Here is a 19,982-nt window from a genome sequence, read left to right as displayed (position 1 = left end):
CGTTGAACGGATCCCTCTGTCATGCCCGCCATGTCTGTTATGCCTGTCATGCCCGCCATGTCTGTTATGCCGCATGACCCCTGGAGCAGTGTGCACGTGCACTGAACTATCATGCCCACCATGTCTGGTATGCCGCATGACTCCTGGAGCAGTGTGCACGTGCACTGAACTCTCATGCCCGTTATGTCTCATGCTGCAAGATCCCTGGAAGCAGTGTGCACATGCACCTTGTGACTGTTGTGCTGCAAGATGCCTGGAGCAGTGTGCACGCGCTCCTCATCTCATGGCTGCCTGCCATTGCCAGTGCGCATGTGTGTTTTACCTCATGGCTATACGCCGTTGCTGTGTGACCAGCCGTCTCTGCTCTGCCTGCAGCAATCCTCCCTGTGTTCCTGGAGCCCCTGATCATGTGACCTTTCCTATGTTCCAGCACTGTCTGATCCAGCTATTCTCTCTGTGATCCTGGAGCCCCTGATCATGTGACCTTTCCTATGTTCCAGCACAGCCTGATCCAGCAATGCTCTCTATGGTCTTGGAGGACTCGCCAATGTGACCCTCTCTATGATCCTGGAGGATCTGAACAGGAAGCATGGCTGCTTGGTCTGCTCAGTCGCTCCCTGTATTCTGTGCCCCTGCACTCTGCCCTGTCGTGTGTCTCTGCACACGCTCTGTGCTTGTATGCTGCTTTTTGTCCTGTGCCATGTCTTGTGTTGTCCTTTGTGCCATGTTTTGTCTGCTATGCTTTGACTTGTAGTTCTGCCTGTGTTCTCTGCCTTTGCCTGCTTTGCCCTGTCTTACCTTTGCTATGCTTTGACTTGAAGTCCTTCCTGTTTTCTCTGCCTTTGCCTGCTTTGCCCTGTTTTGCCTTTGCTCTGCCTGGTGCTCTGTTGTGCCTCCTGGCACACGCACCAGTCCTCTGCTCTGACCTATGGTGCTTCTCAAGCACATTTCCAGGCTAGTCTCAAGGTTCTTCCTTGACTCGGCTCTGGGCTTCGGCCTACGCTCCGCTGCTAGCCCTGTTCTCTGCCTGGTGCTCTGTTGTGCCTCCTGGCACATGCACCATCTCTGCTCTCTGACCTATGGTGCTCTCTTGCACATTTCCAGGCTAGTCTCAAGGCTTTGCCTTGACCCGGCTCTGGGCTTCGGCCTACGCTCCGCTGCTAGCCCTTTACTCGCTATAACCTGACTCTGTGTTTCTGCCTACGTTCCGCTCCTTGCTCTGTTCCTTGCCTTGCCTTGCTTTGTTTCTCGCCTTGTTTCTTTGCGTGCCCTTTGCATGCGCCTGGCCTTTCTAGCCTCCTGTCTGTGCCTGAGCCGTGCCCGCCCTAGCCGTGCCCGCCTGCTTGTGCCTCAGCCGTGCTCATCGGCCGGTGACAGCTGTGTCGCCTGTTATGCCTCAGCCAGGTTCACCTCAGTCTTGCCCGTCTGTCTGTGCCGCAGCCCGACCAGCTAGCCAGTGCCCCAGCCGTGCTCGCTGTGCTTCCTTGCACCCACACTGTTTCTGCACTGTGCTTTGTGTGCTTCTCTAATAGCATGCGCAGGCCCTGGCCTGCTCCTTGGCATACCTCCCCGTGCTTCTGTAAAAGTACGCGCAGGTCTTGCCATGTACCCTGTCGTGCCCTCTAGCACGCACAGGCCCTAGCCTATACCCTGCCGTGCCCTCTTGCACGCACAGGCCCTAGCTTGTATCCTGTCGTGCCTTCTTGCACGCACAGGCCTTAGCCTGAACCCTGGCGTGCCTCTTAGCACGCGCAGGCCCTTGCCTTAGCCTGAACCCTGGCGTGCCTCCTAGCATGCGCAGGCCCTTGCCTTAGCCTGAACCCTGGCGTGTCTCTTAGCACGCACCCCGACTTGAACCTGACCCTGGCGTGTCCCTCTGCACGCGCAGGGCTATGCCTTGTACCCTGACCCTGGCATGTCCCTCGGCACGCGCAGGACCTTGCCTTGGACCTTGAACCCTGGCGTGTTCCTACACACGTACCAAGTCTTGTACTTTGAACTTTGAACCCTGGCGTGTCCCCTACACACGCACCGTGTTTTTCACTTTGAACCTGCATGTCCCCTACACACGCACCTTGCCTTGGACCCTGGTGTGCCCCTAGCACGCACCCTGCCCGGAACCTGACCTTGGCGTGTTCCCTAACACGCACCATGTCTGGAGATCTATCTTGCCTCCTTGCCTGAACCCTGGTTTGCCTGCCGGATGCCCAGAACCTGCCGATCGCTGCCTGGGATCCTGAGCTTGACGACTGCGGCCTGATGTCCGGAACGGATGTCCGCAGCCTGAAGCCCTGATCCTGTTGATCATCGCCAGCTGTCTGGAGTGTAATGCCATCGACTCCTTGCCGGTATCTTGGCGTGCCACCTGACACATACCATGCCATGGACCTTGGCGTGCCACGCACGCACGCACCTTGCTGTGTTTTGCCTGTTATCACGTTTTACACCTGATGTTACCCTGAGTTTGCCTTAATGAAGATACCTTGAATTCACGTCTTGTCTTGTTTCCTGCATGTCCTTTGTCGTCAGACACTCGTACTTTGTGTCTACCTGAGCTAGCCGTCTGGTTCCAGCTGTCGTGGTGGCTCACTCCCTTGGTCTTGCCCCTGACATTCCCTGTATAGGGGGTGGTTCCTCACAAGGTTAGCTCACCCTAGGTGGGTGGGTGCCACGACCCAGAGGGTCCACTCTAAAGAAAACGACCCAGCGTAAGCTGACTCCGTCACACCCTCCGCCCCTGGGCAACCGGAATCTACCCGTGAAAATTCCCCAAAATGAGGATTAAACCCATAATTGATCAGGAATGGGGACATGTTGGTGGATTGATTCACCCGGTTGATAAAAGCAAACTCCGCCAACGGTAACGCATCACACCAATTTTCCTGTCTGGTGAAGGTCAGACACCTGAGAGTCTGTTCCAGGGATTGATTGGTGCATTCCGTCTGACCATTACTCTCCAGGTGATATGCCGAGGAGAAGGAGAGTGAGATGCCCAATTTCTTACAGAATGCCCTCCAAAATTTGGCCACAAACTGCACACCTCTATCAGACACAACATTCAGGGGTACCCCATGCAATTGGACCACATGCAGCACAAACAACTTTGACAACGTTTCTGCTGAGGGTAATGCTGTCAAGGGAATGAAATGGGCCTGTTTCGAAAAGCTGTCCACCACCACCCAGAAAACGGCATTGCCCCTGGAAGGTGGAAGATCGGTAGTAAAGTCCATGGAGGGATGAGTCCATGGCCTATCAGGAACCGGTAAAGTTATGAGTGCCCCAGCCGGCCGGTTATGCGAGCTTTTGGAACGGGCACAAACTCCACAAGCAGAAATGAATTTCTTGACATCGGACCCAAGTGAAGGCCACCAAAAAACCCTGGCTACTGCCTCTTTAGTGGCTGTGATAACGGGATGAGCGCTCAGCCTAGACTCATGAAACTCCTGCAGAAGAATAAATCTGGAACAAACAATTTATCGCCTGGCCGCCGCAGCTAGGCACTGGGCCCTCAAAATTTATTGTTCCAACTCTGACGAGACTCCTGCCACTACCACCCTCGGGCGAAGAATGGAGGACAGCAGCTCGGGGGGAGACACCGGGTCAAAACTTCTGGACAGCGCATCCGCTTTAACATTTTTGGACCCTGGTTGAAAAGTAATGGAGAATTGAAAGCGTGAAAAAAAGTGACCAACGGGCTTGTCTAGGAGTAAGCCTCTTAGCAGACTCAAGGTATGCCAAATTTTTGTGATCAGTGATAACAGTGTTAGGGTGAGCCACCCCTTCCAAAAAGTGCCTCCATTCTTCGAATGCCAGCTTGACCGCAAGAAGTTCTCTATTGCCTACATCATAGTTTCTCTCAGCGGATGAGAACTTCTTGGAGAAGAAGGCACAGGGTTTGAGATTAGTAAGGGTGGTCGGACCCTGGGACAACACTGCTCCCACCCCTACTTCAGAAGCATCCACCTCCACAATAAATTGTTTGGACGGGTCTGGCAGAACCAACACCGGGGAAGACATGAAACATTTCTTAAGAGCTGAGAAGGACTCCTTAGCGAGTTCTGACCAATTTTTTACATCAGCCCCCTGCACTGGGATCATGACATCCTGGTTGCCTTTTTAGGAGAGGGCCTTCAGGTGATTACTGCAGTGCTAGACACCCTTTAACTCTATCTTACTTAAAGATGAACTCCCAACAAACTAACTAAACTTTTTTCCTCTAAACCTTTCTAAATATATATGTAGTGTAGAGATAATTTAATTAGTATACTTACCGATTGCCATCTTCACTGGTTTTTAGTGCCGCTCCTGTCCTCGTCTCACTCACATGACTGCAATAACAACTCACCAGATCACACTATATGTAGACCAGAAGTCGCTTTTTCCCTAGACCTACACCTTACAGATCCTCATTTATAACATTAAGCATTAATCTTCCTATTTTGCTTTTCTTGTTGCATCACAAATGTAGTTGCTACCATTCCCATGAATGTTGCTGCGGACCAATACATGAAGTGTCTGACTACAGTAGATGACGAGCTCATGATCAGACTTAATGTCATAACAGAAACTAAAGAGGGGCAAGAAAAAAATAGTGAGTCCCTGGTCATACCATTCCTATACCCACCAATCAACGTGGAGGTATGTATTAACTATAATCCATTATTTGTGGTAAAAGCCAATAAATAGGAAAGCGCTGACATTTTGTGCAACCTTTACCGGTTTTCTAATGTGCTTGGTACCCACAGAACACCCAAGTTTCCCTTTATTTATAGCCCTGCGAGTAAATGAACACACAGAGCCAGTCCAGAGTCACTATGCTACAGGCACTTTATGGGCTGACGTATAACAGTGTATTAGGAAGATTTTCTTCCCTGGAACTAATGCTTTGTGCAGAGAATATGTCTATCTACACCTGCTGGAGCATTCTAACATTGTTTGTTCCCTCAAATTTATATGGAATAGGGTAATATGAAAAAAAAAATGAAATATGACAAGTGCATGCATATACCAATGAATATGACGTTTCAGCCCAGCAGGCTCTCTGCACCCCGATGTAGGTTTCACTTGTGGTTCGTCCAAGGATCTAAGGTTTGTCCCACTTGGAAATGTACTGTATGTTGGGGTACAGTGATCCTGCTGGGTTGGTACTTCCTTTTGTTTGGTATGTTGGCACTTTTTTTTGTTTAGTATTATGTTTGCTCTATATTCTATGCATCGTGCATTTAGTCAGTGCACAATTCATCATATGTGCCCGATGTACTGCTCTGACATTTCTGTTCCAATTAAAGATGAAAATATACAGTGGGGCAAAAAAGTATTTAGTCAGTCAGCAATAGTGCAAGTTCCACCACTTAAAAAGATGAGAGGCGTCTGTAATTTACATCATAGGTAGACCTCAACTATGGGAGACAAACTGAGAAAAAAAAATCCAGAAAATCACATTGTCTGTTTTTTTTTCATTTTATTTGCATATTATGGTGGAAAATAAGTATTTGGTCAGAAACAAAATTTCATCTCAATACTTTGTGATATATCCTTTGTTGGCAATGACAGAGGTCAAACGTTTTCTGTAAGTCTTCACAAGGTTGCCACACACTGTTGTTGGTATGTTGGCCCATTCCTCCATGCAGATCTCCTCTAGAGCAGTGATGTTTTTGGCTTTTCGCTTGGCAACACGGACTTTCAACTCCCTCCAAAGGTTTTCTATAGGGTTGAGATCTGGAGACTGGCTAGGCCACTCCAGGACCTTGAAATGCTTCTTACGAAGCCACTCCTTCGTTGCCCTGGCGGTGTGCTTTGGATCATTGTGATGTTGAAAGACCCAGCCACGTTTCATCATCAATGCCCTTGCTGATGGAAGGAGGTTTGCACTCAAAATCTCACGATACATGGCCCCATTCATTCTTTCATGTACCCGGATCAGTCGTCCTGGCCCCTTTGCAGAGAAACAGCCCCAAAGCATGATGTTTCCACCACCATGCTTTACAGTAGGTATGGTGTTTGATGGATGCAACTCAGTATTCTTTTTCCTCCAAACACGACAAGTTGTGTTTCTACCAAACAGTTCCAGTTTGGTTTCATCAGACCATAGGACATTCTCCCAAAACTCCTCTGGATCATCCAAATGCTCTCTAGCAAACTTCAGACGGGCCCGGACATGTACAGGCTTAAGCAGTGGGACACGTCTGGCACTGCAGGATCTGAGTCCATGGTGGCGTAGTGTGTTACTTATGGTAGGCCTCGTTACATTGGTCCCAGCTCTCTGCAGTTCATTCACTAGGTCCCCCCGCGTGGTTCTGGGATTTTTGCTCACCGTTCTTGTGATCATTCTGACCCCACGGGGTGGGATTTTGCGTGGAGCACCAGATCGAGGGAGATTATCAGTGGTCTTGTATGTCTTCCATTTTCTAATTATTGCTCCCACAGTTGATTTCTTCACTCCAAGCTGGTTGGCTATTGCAGATTCAGTCTTCCCAGCCTGGTGCAGGGCTACAATTTTGTTTCTGGTGTCCTTTGACAGCTCTTTGGTCTTCACCATAGTGGAGTTTGGAGTCAGACTGTTTGAGGGTGTGCACAGGTGTCTTTTTATACTGATAACAAGTTTAAACAGGTGCCATTACTACAGGTAATGAGTGGAGGAAAGAGGAGACTCTTAAAGAAGAAGTTACAGGTCTGTGAGAGCCAGAAATCTTGATTGCTTGTTTCTGACCAAATACTTATTTTCCACCATAATATGCAAATAAAATGAAAAAAAAACAGACAATGTGATTTTCTGGATTTTTTTTTCTCAGTTTGTCTCCCATAGTTGAGGTCTACCTATGATGTAAATTACAGACGCCTCTCATCTTTTTAAGTGGTGGAACTTGCACTATTGCTGACTGACTAAATACTTTTTTGCCCCACTGTATATACAATACCGTTCAAAAGTTTAGGGTCACTTAGAAATTTCCTTATTTTTGAAAGAAAAGCACAGTTTTTTCCAATGAAGCTAACATTAAATGATTCAGAAATACACTCTATACATTGTTAGTGTGGTAAATGACTATTCTAGGTGCAAACGTCTGGTTTGTAATGCAATATCTTCATAGGTGTATAGAGTCCCATTTCCAACAACCATCACTCCAGTGTTCTTATGGTACTTTGTGTTTGCTAAGTGTGTAATAAGGCTAATGGATGGTTAGAATACCTTTGAAAACCCTTGTGCAAGTATGTTAGCACAGCTGAAGACAGTTTGGCTGATTAGAGAAGCTATAAACCTGACCTTCCTTTGAGCTAGTTGAGAATCTGAGCATTACATTTGTTGGTTACATTAAACTCTCAAAATGGCCAGAAAAAAAGAACTTTCATGTAAAACTCGACAGTCTATTCTTGTTCTTAGAAATTAAGGATATTCCATGTGAGAAACTGCCAAGAAACTGCCAAGAAACTGAAGATTTCCTACAACGGTGTGTACTACTCCCTTCAGAGGAGAGCACAAACAGGCTCTAACCAGAGTAGAAAGAGAAGTGGGAGACCCCGCTGCACAACTGAGCAACAAGACAAGTACATTAGAGTCTGTAGTTTGAGAAATCGACGCCTCACGGGTCCTCAACTGGCAGCTTCATTAAATAGTACATGCAAAACGCCAGTGTCAACATCTACAGTGAAGAGGTGACTCTGGGATGCTGGCCTTCAGGGCATAGTGGCAAAGAAAAAGCCATATCTGAGACTGGTTAATAAAAGGAAAATATTAATATGAGCAAAAGAACACAGACATTGGACAGAGGAAGATTGGAAAAAGTGTTATGGACAGACGAATCCAAGTTTGAGGTGTTTGGATCACACAGAAGAACATTTGTGAGGCGCAGAACAACTGAAAAGATGCTGGAAGAGTGCCTGATGCCAACTGTCAAGCATGGTGGAGGTAATGTGATGGTCTGGGGTTGCTTTGGTGCTGGTACAGTGGGAGATTTGTACACAGTAAAATGGATTTTGAATAAGGAAGGTTATCACTCCATTTTCAATGCCATGCCATACTCTGTGGACAGCGCTTGATTGGAGCCAATTTCATCCTACAACAGGACAATGACCCAAAGCACACCTCCAAATTATGCAAGAACTATTTAGGGAAGAAGCAGGCAGCTGGTATTCTATCTGTAATGGAGTGGCCAGCGCAGTCTCCAGATCTCAACCCCATTGAGCTGTTGTGGGAGCAGCTTGACCGTATGGTACGCAAAAAGTGCCCGCCAAACCAACTTGTGGGATGGGCTTCTGAAATCATGGGGTGAAATTTCTCCAGATTACCTCAGCAAATTAACTGCTAGAATGTCAAAGGTCTGCAATGATGTAATTGCTGCAAAGGGAGCATTCTTTGACAAAAGCAAAGTTTGAATGAAGGAGAAAATTATTATTTCAAATAAAAATCTTTTTTCGAACCTTGTCAATGTCTTGACTAGATTTTAAATTCATTTGGCAACTCATTTGATTAATAAAAGTATGAGTTTCCATGGAAAACACAAAATTGTCTGAGTGACCCAAAACTTTTGAACGGTAGTGTATATATTTTTGCCAAATACAAAAAGGAAACATGTCATCTTTAACTTTAGGCCCCTTACAGATTATTCCATTTTCAACTTGCCTAACTGTTCACAATAACAGTAAATTTGACCAGGGGAGCCCAAACTTTTCCATGCCACTGTATATTCCAAGTTTGCAGCTTGGTGTTGTTGCAGCGCTGTGGTCCTGGATTCATATTCTACCAAGGACATTTGCTAGGAGTTTGTATGTTCTCCCCGTGTTTGCGTTTGTTTCCTGGAGTTTCTCCGGTTTCCTGCCACACTCCAAAGACATACTGATAGGGAATCTAGATGCAATAATCATTTGGTGCAGTGAATGTCTATGACCAATGACACTGTATGTTTTACCCTTTGAATATAGATGCCAGACACAGGAAAGATCAATGAGGATTTTACTTGCACCTTTACCTTTAAAAACACTCTGAGTATTCCCTTAGAGAAGTGTGAGCTGCACGTGGAAGGACTTGGCATCTTCAAACTGGAGAAGTTTGACCAACAGTAAGTAAAGGTGGTCATACACATTAGATCGAAGTAGGCCGATGGCTGAACAATTGTTGCGCGAATCTTCTTCTGGTAAAACATCACGGTAAAAGACAAAGCATGTGCATAGGCTTAGGGGTCACATGATGTCATTTAAACTCAGGTGAACCTGAAATTTTTCAAGCAGAAATTGCTTCAGGAAATTCTGCATTTTTTAATGAAGCATCTTTTGCATCATTTTGTGTCATTTTTTTTGTAACTTCCTGAGTATTTTTCAGATGTTTTTGGGTGCCAGTAGGGTTTTATTTTAGAGCTTTTTTGTAAATTTTTTTTTATTGTTTTCCGGTCAATTTTTCCAATGCATTAAGCCAAAACGACGGCAAAACATTCCAAAGGAGGTCTGGATGACTTTTGAGCTTTGCCATTGACTGTTATTGTTTAAGTATAGAGCATCTTCCAAGTGAAAAACACCAGAAGAATGGCCAACTCACTTCTATTAACTATGGTACATGTTGTCTTTGGAAACCTGAAGCCGTAAAAAGATTTTCAAAAGCCTAAACGTATGCACAGCAAAGGGTTTTTACATTCTTCTGAGTGTTTTCCATTTTTTTCAAGAGGTTTCCATGTGTGCACGTAGCCTTAGACTCCAAAAGTGATTGTCTTTCCTGAGTATATAGATATGGGCAATGGAGGACCTACATTTCATAACTATTAGTGATGGGTGAGCGTGCTCGGATAAAATGTTATCCTGTTTGTTAGGCAATCCCCAGATCTGTCTAACAGCCTCGAGACATGCAGCCACGGAGACTCGAAGATACTATTCCAACACTCTTAAGATACACTGATGACACCATATCCCAGCACGCTCGCTCATCACTAATAGGTATATTGCTACTGGTACTAAATACGATCCCTAGAAACATAGAGAAAGTAGGAAGACCTTGAGTTATTTCTATATGAATTTTAAAATTCATATTTTTGTGCATGTTTCAATATCGGTTTTCTCACCTCATACATAGGGACGTTGGACCAGGACGAATCTTTCGTTCCAAGATTATATGCTCCCCTAAGAAAGCTGGAGAAAAGAAAATTGTAGCGGAGCTCATTTCCAAGCAAATTAAAGGAATTCATGCAGAGAAGATTATCAACATCACTAATTCCTAACAAGATGTATTTTAAGTATTTTAATGTACGGTAACATTAATGCCTTGTAGCCTTTGGTGTACCAGGTCTTGACAACACTTTGACAAACCATGAATATAAAATAAAATCATAAGAAGAACACAAAATAAAACTATAAGAATTGTGGTTAACCATCCGGTTTTCATGGAATTTGTTTTTGCTAGATGATTTTTGTGCTGCGTCTGATGAGGAAAAATTCTAAAGCGCCCCATAAACAATAGATAGGTGTCAGACATTCCATGGCTCAATTGATTTTTTTTGGCCATCAGCTATCTCTTTTGACTCCTCCATAAATATATACTGTACAGGCAGTTCATATGCAATGGCAAATTTATAACTTCAATCAGTTGCAAACATGGTGTTCTTCACAAATAGGGGTAAATTAAGACAATTGGTAAGTGAATTAGTCAGCTGCCTAGGGCACTTATAGGAGAATGGTGCAATTTACGGGTAAAACACTACAGTTATTTTTTTGTATACCAGGATTCAACAGGCATCAAAATTGCAGGTATTTCAAAGAAATGGTGAAATGAAGAATTCAAAAGCACGAAACATACAGTTGTGGCCAAAAGTATTGACACCCCTGCAATTCTGTCAGATAATACTCAGTTTCTTCCTGAAAATGATTGCAAACACATGACTTAGGAAAGTCTGACTGACGGCTTCACTGTAATGACCCCTCCCAAAACCCACACTTACCCCTTCTTAACTTAAATAAGACACGACTGCGTGACATTGGATGTAAAAGGCCACAGCAGCCCTGTTTATTAACACCAAACAAGCAATAACATTTTATCCATAAACGTAAAAATATTCCATAAACATAACCACCAGCAAAAGGAGGGGGGGTAAATGAAGAGTCCATTGTACATGATTGCAACACCAGCTCCACCACGTGCCCTCAGCCGCACCACACCGGCTCGAGGACACCCAGCCGAGTGTTGCAAAACCCATTGTACATGATTGCAACACCAGCTCCACCACGTGCCCTCAGCCGCACCACACCGGCTCGAGGACACCCAGTCGAGTGTTGCCCAACCAATGTCCTGCTGGGACCCAGCCCAGCAGGGACCCACTTTAACATGCCCCGCTGTGACCGAGCACAGCAGGGTCCCACATTAACATGTCCCGCTGTGACCCAGCATAGCTGGGACCCACCTTAACCAAGTATACCATTGCACCACCAGGGGTAACCTGCTCCTGCACTGGGTTCACCCCCCCGCTCTTTGTGCAATCCACCGACTTCAAATACCCCCCTCCTTTCCGCCACCGCGAGCACGTATGACACCTTGTACGTGCGAGTACCACCACCAAAAACCCAACCCGAGCCGACTCTGCGGCTCGAGTAACCAATGTTTCTGTACCAAGACCAATCAATCAAAACTGATCCCCATTAGACCTCACAATGCCAACCTACACCAAAATACCAGTACAACAAGGTCAGCCACACCCAAGACCTGCAACTAGCCAACCGCATCGTCCAATCCTATGCACCACCTGCGCGACCAGTCCCCAACCTGAGCCGCCGCCTCTGCCTCGTTGAGACCGCAACATTGCAGGCGCCTCCGAAAATGATACTTCACCTAATAATTAATCAAAGCCAACCATTATTGCCGTGAACAAAAGAACCTACATTGGTTCCCCAAACCTCCGATAGATTCTTGAAAATGTGCCCAGTAAAACCCACTATGTAGTCATTCCAAACAGGAGCCCCTATCGACACCAACATGAGCACGGCTCCCAGGCAGAAAATTGCACTCCACCTGATAATAATCAAAGCCAACCATTATAGACGTAACAACAGAACCTACACTGGTTCCCCAACCTCCGACAGATTCTTGAAAAACGTTCCCCACTATATAGTCATGAACAACAACACGAGCATGGCTCCCAGGCAGGAGCATTCAGGCCCGATGTCTCAGATCAAACTCCTTGACGCCCCAGCGACCAAGTCTCCACCACACACGTGCAGTACCAAAACGCTGTTGGTCCCGTCAACCCTGCGTGATAGCATCTATCTTAAAATATCCACCCAACTAGAAAACATAAACCAATCCACCCCGTAATCACCACGACCCGGAACGAATTAATTGTGTGCATCACCCGTGCACTTCGAACCCAGAATCACAACACTATTGTTGCCACCCTCTTACCAAAAGTGAGATGTACTCCACACCCATTCCCCGCTGAACTGCGGATTCGACACTACTCACAAAAGAAAGAAAAGCGACTCCACACCACCTGAAGTCCAGGAAAACTCAGACACACATCACGTCTCCCGAAAACCCCAGACACCATAAACCCGGGCCATCCGTCAAAACATTGCACTCACCGGTGCCCGATGCTTGTCCACCACTCAGCCTTAAAGCACCACAAAAAGCACCCCCAAACGGAGCACAGCCCCAGACGATTACCAGGTCCTTAGAATCATTAAAAGTCAATGCACATCGCACTAGCTTCCCCTGCCACAGCGTACCACCAGCCCGACATTAATGAAAGTAATGTTATAGCTGCAACCTGCTCACCCACTACCTAAAGTACACCTCCCCCGCAGCAGTGCTGCACCACAACCGTGTCCCCATAATACCAGCCGGTCCTGACAAGTGCGCATAACGGAATAAATGACATAGCCATGTATTGCCGGACGGGCTACACCCACGCGGGAGACCATTCACACGGCCATCGAAACAACATGTCCTGCCTCATGCTCTATACAGAATTCCTGACAAATGGAACAACACCCGCTGGATAAACAAACCGTTCACCAACCAGGACCCCCGAGACCAGTAAAGCACACGCTGGGTTACCCAACTCAAATGTTGCATCATCCTTGCGCAACACTTCACCCTGGCCCCCCCGTCCGGGGGCACCCAAAAAGAAAAGACTCTAAGGAGAGCTGTATACCCAGAAGGCAAAGCAGGACCAGCTGCACCCACAATAAACCTCCTAGCCCATTGTAACGAAAAACTATCCACTCTGTATAATAAACTCCTACGTAGCTGCAATCAACGGCTGTAACAAATACCACCCGATACAGTCTGCCAAAAGCTCAATCGGCAACCCTAAAGAACCGCAGTGAGAACCCACCAGTCCTTACGTACAAAAGTTGTTAAAACTGCCCCCGGGCAGCCACGACCAGCAAATTACCGTAAGAACGCCATATGACTGCAGATCATGCAAAAACCCCCAGTGGATCGTAGCCCCACGTATTCAGTAACCAAAATCAACCCCCCAAAACAGCAGCGCGATATACACTGGAACCTAATAACGACCCCCAACCTGACACGATGTACTCGTTAACCTAACCTGACTTAGACATAGGGCCCCAGGTGAATCAAACACTTTGACTTATCCAAACACATGATAACCGCAACAACGCCCTGAGCATGAAGAAACCCAAAGTAGTCAAGGGTTGGACCATGAACAGAAATAAGCACACCACCTTCCCTAATACCAGATAGTAGTCCCAGGTTGGACCATGAACAGAAAATAAGCACTGCACCATCCCTAATACCAGATAATCCCTGACTACCACACAGAAACCAAACCACGGACATCAACAACCGGACATTGACCAACCATAACCCCAGCTCCACGCCATATCTACGTACCCCCAGAAATTAACCAGGAAAACAAATCTGGTAAAAGGTCAACTCCAAACCCCCCGGGGGAAATGTCATCCATTGCTGCCAGAAAGGCAGGTTCCCGAAAGATCTGCCGTCCCAAGCATCTCGACCTCACCAGAACGTCTGCCGCAACAAACCAAAATGCCCCTAGTGAACATGAAAACCCTTAGTACACTCAAAGCCCCTATTGGAGAACCGAACCCGGCATATAAATAAAACACACCCTAATGAAAACTCGACCACCTACCCCCTCACCTCTGACCAGCAATAGAACACACCCCACTGTAACGTGAAAGATTAAGCCGCCCGATGCACTACCCAAACAGATCACCACGTCAGTGAACTGCCATCCAACCCTTATCAAATACTAGGCGCGGCGATAAAACTGCTCACCACATCAGTGAACTACCATCAAGCCCTTATCAAATACTAGGCACGGCGATAAAACTGCTCACCACATCAGTGAACTACCATCAAACCCTTATCAAATACTAGGCGCGGCGATAAAACTGCTCACCACATCAATGAACTAACATCAACCCTTATCAAATACTAGGCGCGGCGATAAAACTGCTCACCACATCAGTGAACTAACATCAACCCTTATCAAATACTAGGCGCGGCGATAAAACAGCTCACCACATCAGTGAACTACCATCAAACCCTTATCAAATACTTGGCGCGGCGATAATCCTCCAGCCCAAAGACCCCATTCCTATAACAATAAACCATAAAACTAGCATGGATATGGCTATCCACCACCGCTCTGCCAATATCCGTATCACCACCTGAATTACTCACAAACCGCCATGGAATCACCACCAGTCATACACAAACACCCAGAGAATGCAAGCACAATTATACTAACCAAAATAAAATGATGTCGTCACCTATAGATATACCCACTATCATAAAAGCAAACTAGCATGAAATTAAAAAATACCTCCCAACACTCATGAAGTGCACAAAACAGCCTCCTGGACCACAAAGCAACCACTCCCTCACAGATTCGAACGCTGTCCACATGGACCAGCCGCGCATCTTTCTGAACCCCCAGACAAACACCCGAAACCATACGTAGCAACACCCTTCCCAATTAATATAATCTAGACATTAATAAAGGTTTAAGTGAGCCTTACTTACTAGGCTGACTCCGCGGAACCCCACAGAACAGCCGTCACGTGTCCTCCGCGTCGAGCACCGCAACTGCGATCTTCTCCATGGATCTACGCCGACTGCAGCCCTCCTGGGCCGCAGCACCAGCGCCCAGACCGATTGTCCGCCCGGGAACGCATGGCAAAAAGTCACTGGCTCGGAGCCTCAAACGGGGGGGGGAGGTTGGCGCTCCAGCCGCAGGCAACCCCTCCTGAATCTGGCACCCAACGCCGGGGGAACGCGACGCCGGACCACATGACCTGTGGCCCCTGGCAGCTGAAGGGTGGCCACATGACCGAGCCACCGCCCGCTTCCCCCCAGCGCCACGAGAAAGGAAATGAGGCCGGTGAAGTCACACACCACCTCGCCACCGGGCTCCTTGCCGCGTCACGTCAACGCCGTCCACTGATGCCGATGACCGCGCCGGGTCAGGTGACCACGCCGGGTAACGTGGCCGCGACGTGCGCGTCACCACTGTATGACGCGATCCGAAATGGAGGGGAGGCCGGCCACGTCACTCACCGCCCCGTTACCTTGCTGCCTGCTTCTCGACTTCTGGCTCCGGCCCCGCGATGTCTTCTGCAACAGGTCTGCTAATGGGGCTCATCCTCCGCTGCAAACTTAACTCCGGGCTGAGGTGCTCAGGAGGCCGTGATCGTCGCAGAGGGGTCCCATCTTCTCCGCCGTCGCCATCACCAGACCATCGCTTCAGCTGTTCCTTCATCCACTGCTGGCCGCGCTGCTCCATCATCCTCTTCATCTGTGCCACGAGGTATTCCATCTTCTGGATCCAAAGATTCAAGCTGAAGTCCCAGATGTGAGAAGCTGACGATTCCGGACGTCTGCAAGGTAAGGAATGACCATCCCCCCACAGTTCTGCCCTATATATCCATCCCACTACTGACCACTCCCTGCCAACTCACATTGCACAATAAGCCCCATAGCTCCAACCCACACCTTCCCCACAAGCACAAAGCACTACTGACCACTCCCTGCCAACTCACATTGCACCATAAGCCCCATAGCTCCAACCCACACCTTCCCCACAAACACAAAAGCACTACACCTTACCCTTCACTAACCCTCAGGCCTAGCATCCCTCCTTAGTCATGTGCGCCCTCCCTGTAGCCCCTTTGGGGCAGGCGTCCGGGCTTGCCTTTCTTTGGTATTATTATCTTCATTTAATTTGTCTTAAATGAAAAAAACACAAAAGAGAATGAAGCAAAAAGCAAAACATTGATCATTTCACACAAAACTCCAAAAATAGGCCAGACAAAAGTATTGGCACCCTCAGCCTAATGCTTGGTTGCACAACCTTTAGCCAAAATAACTGCGACCAACCGCTTCCGGTAACCATCAATGAGTTTCTTACAATGCTCTGCTGGAATTTTAGACCATTCTTCTTTGACAAACTGCTCCCGGTCCCTGATATTTGAAGGGTGCCTTCTCCAAACTGCCATTTTTAGATCTCTCCACAGGTGTTCTATGGGATTCAGGTCTGGACTCATTGCTGGCCACCTTAGAAGTCTCCAGTGCTTTCTCTCAAACCATTTTCTAGTGCTTTTTGAAGTGTGTTTTGGGTCATTGTCCTGCTGGAAGACCCATGACCTCTGAGGGAGACCCAGCTTTCTCACACTGGGCCCTACATTATGCTGCAAAATTTGTTGGTAGTCTTCTGACTTCATAATGCCATGCACACGGTCAAGCAGTCCAGTGCAAGAGGCAGCAAAGCAACCTCAAAACATCAGGGAACCTCCGCCATGTTTGACTGTAGGGACCATGTTCTTTTCTTTGAATGCCTCTTTTTTTTCTCCTGTAAACTCTATGTTGATGCCTTTGCCCAAAAAGCTCTACTTTTGTCTCATCTGACCAGAGAACATTCTTCCAAAACGTTTTAGGCTTTTTCAGGTAAGTTTTGGCAAACTCCAGCCTAGATTTTTTATGTCTCGGGGTAAGAAGTGGGGTCTTCCTGGGTCTCCTACCATACAGTCCCTTTTCATTCAGACGCCGACGGATAGTACGGGTTGACACTGTTGTACCCTCAGACTGCAGGGCAGCTTGAACTTGTTTGGATGTTAAATTAAAGTCCAGATTATGAAGACTTAAAAAATATTTTATTAATTACACAATAAAAGCAAAACCAGACAAAAAAACAAACAAAAAAAAACAAAACATAATGCAATACCATAAAATGTCGTAATGTATGAAGGTAGTTATAATAATAATAAATTTTATTTTTATAGCGCCGACATATTCCGCAGCACTTTACATTTCAGAGGGGATTTGTACAGACAATAGACATTACAGCATAACAATAATCACATACAGTAGATTATAGCAAATACCAAGAGGAAAGAGGGCCCTGCTCGCAAGCTTACAGTCTATGAGGAAAGAGGTAGACACGAAAGGTGGGTGGTAACAGTTGCCCTGATTGTATGGACCAGCCATAATGTTAGGTGTGTGACAGTACGGACACAGAGGGCTAATGGATGCATAAAGCATGTGGGAGAATGATGCGGGGAACCTGGTTATGGTAAAACTTTTGGCTCTGCCACACAGGGATAGATTAGGTTAATGTGTTGAGGCGATAGGCCAGTCTGAATAAATGCGTTTTCAGGACACGCTTAAAATTGTGGGGATTGGGGACTAATCGTATTGACCTGGGAAGTGCATTCCAAAGAATTGGCGCGGCACGTGTAAAGTCTAAAGTGTAAAGTAAAGGAGTGACTCCTTGAGAAAGCCACGGTAGGCGAAACGTACGTTGGAGGGAGCTGGAGACGCATGTAGCCATTGATCACGGGTATCTATGATCTTATTACATTTCCTATGCACTTTATTTGAGTTTTTATACTCTTTACCTGCTCATTATATGCACTTTGTTGCGGATGGAATTTTTATGATAACTATATTTACTTATGGCTTATGTGTTTACTATGTAACTACCTTCATACATTACGACATTTTATGGTATTGCATTATGTTTTTTTTGTCTGGTTTTGCTTTTATTGTGTAATTAATAAAATATTTTTTAAGTCTTCATAATCTGGACTTTAATTTAATTTGGTTTATTCATTTGTTGAGTAGGTTTTCATTGTCTTTCATGAATATCCGTATATGCTATATAGGTTGTTGGCTTGTTTGGATGTTAGTCGAGGTTCTTTATCCAACATCCGCACAATCTTGCGTTGAAATCTCTTGTCAATTTTTCTTTTCCGTCCACATCTAGGGAGGTTAGCCACAGTGCCATGGGCTTTAAACGTCTTGATGACACTGCGCACGGTAGACACAGGAACATTCAGGTCTTTGGAGATAGACTTGTAGCCTTGAGATTGCTCATGCTTCCTCACAATTTGGTTTCTCAAGTCCTCAGACAGTTCTTTGGTCTTATTTCTTTTCTCCATGCTCAATGTGGTACACACAAGGACACAGGACAGAGGTTGAGTCAACTTTAATCCATGTCAATTGGCTGCAAGTGTGATTTAGTTATTGCCAACACCTGTTAGGTGCCATAGGTAAGTTACAGGTGCTGTTAATTACACAAATTAGAGAAGCATCACTTGATTTTTCGAACAGTGCCAATACTTTTGTCCACCCTCTTTTTTATGTTTGGTGTGGAATTATATCCAATTTGGCTTTAGGACAATTCTTTTTGTGTTTTTTCATTTAACCCCTTTCTGCCATCCGACGTACTATCCCGTCCATGGGACCTGGGCCCCTATGCCCATGGACGGGATAGTACGTCGGCGCGATCAGCGGCGCCCACGTGGTGAGCGCCGCTGATCGCGGGCGGGAGTCAGCTGATTATCACAGCTGACACCCGGCACAATGTGTCAGGGGCGGTCACGGACCGCCTCCGACACGTTAACCCCTTGCACACCGCGATCAAACATGATCGCGGTGTACCGGGGATTAAAGGGAAGCATCGGCAGGGAGGGGGCTCCCTCCGTGCTTCCCTGAGCCCCCCACGGCAGCGCAATGTGCAGCGCTGCTGCGGGGGGCTCCTTTCCTCCAGGCCCCCGAATCCAAGATGGCGACGGGGGCCTTCGGGGGCCTGAGGAAGCTGGCTTCCTCAGTGCCTGCAAAGCGCAGGCATGAGGAAGCCTTTTGCAGTGCCTGTGTCAGATCGCTGATCTGTCACAGTGATCTGTTATGTGACAGATCAGCGATCTGTCACAGGACAGTGATGTCCCACCTGGGACTATTTAATAAAGTAAAAAAAAAAATAAAAAAAAGTGTTAAAATAATTTAAAAAAAATCGCCAAATAAATTAGAAAAAAAAAAAAAATATTCCCCCAATAAATCCATTTTTTGGAAATAATAAAAAAAAAACAATAAAAGTACACATATTAGGTATCGCCGCCTCTGTAATGACCCGCCCTATAAAACTGTCCCATTAGTTAACCCCTTTAGCGAACCCCTTAAAAAATAAAAATAAAAAACGAAGCAAAAAATAATGATTTATTATCATACCGCCAAACAAAAAGTGTAATAACGCGCGATCAAAAAGACGCATATAAATATCCATGGTACCGCTGAAAACGTCATCTTGTCCCGCAAAAAACGAGCCACCACACAGCATCATCAGCAAAAAAATATAAAAGTTATAGCTCGCAGAATAAAGCGATGCAAAAATAATTATTTTTTATATAAAATAGTTTTCATTGCATAAAACCGACAAAAACATAAAAAAACGACCTAAATGAGGTATCGCTGTAACTGTACTGACCCGAAGAATAAAACCGCTTTATCAATTTTACCGCACGCGGAACGGTGTAAACGCACCCCCCCAAAAGAAATTCATGAAACGCTGGTTTTTGTTCATTCTGCGTCCCAAAAATAGGAATAAAAAGCGATCAAAAAATGTCACGTGCCCGAAAATGGTACCAATAAAAACGTTAACTCGTCCCGCAAAAAATAAGACCTCACATGACTCGGTGGGTCAAAATACGGAAAAATTATAGCTCTCAATATGTGGTGATGCAAA

At 46.3% G+C, this 19,982-nt stretch overlaps 1 protein-coding gene across 1 annotated transcript in view; it reads left to right on the top strand.

Annotated features, from left to right (window-relative positions):
• Positions 1–10,314, top strand: part of TGM4 (transglutaminase 4) — a 71,629-nt gene extending 61,315 nt beyond the window's left edge. The window contains exons 12-14 of the mRNA XM_073550083.1: positions 4,469–4,638; positions 8,917–9,053; positions 10,055–10,314. Coding sequence (XP_073406184.1) covers positions 4,469–4,638; positions 8,917–9,053; positions 10,055–10,199 — 452 coding nt within the window. The 3' untranslated portion in view covers positions 10,200–10,314. The remainder of the gene's footprint in view (positions 1–4,468; positions 4,639–8,916; positions 9,054–10,054) is intronic.
• The last annotated feature ends 9,668 nt before the right edge of the window (positions 10,315–19,982 follow it).

This window comes from Dendrobates tinctorius, unplaced genomic scaffold (genome assembly GCF_039654945.1).
Source record: "Dendrobates tinctorius isolate UK_male_01 unplaced genomic scaffold, ASM3965494v1 ptg000162l, whole genome shotgun sequence".
Lineage (NCBI taxonomy): Eukaryota > Metazoa > Chordata > Amphibia > Anura > Dendrobatidae > Dendrobates > Dendrobates tinctorius.
The sequence above is the reverse complement of the archived record's forward strand: the minus strand, read 5'-3'. Positions and strand labels throughout refer to the sequence as shown.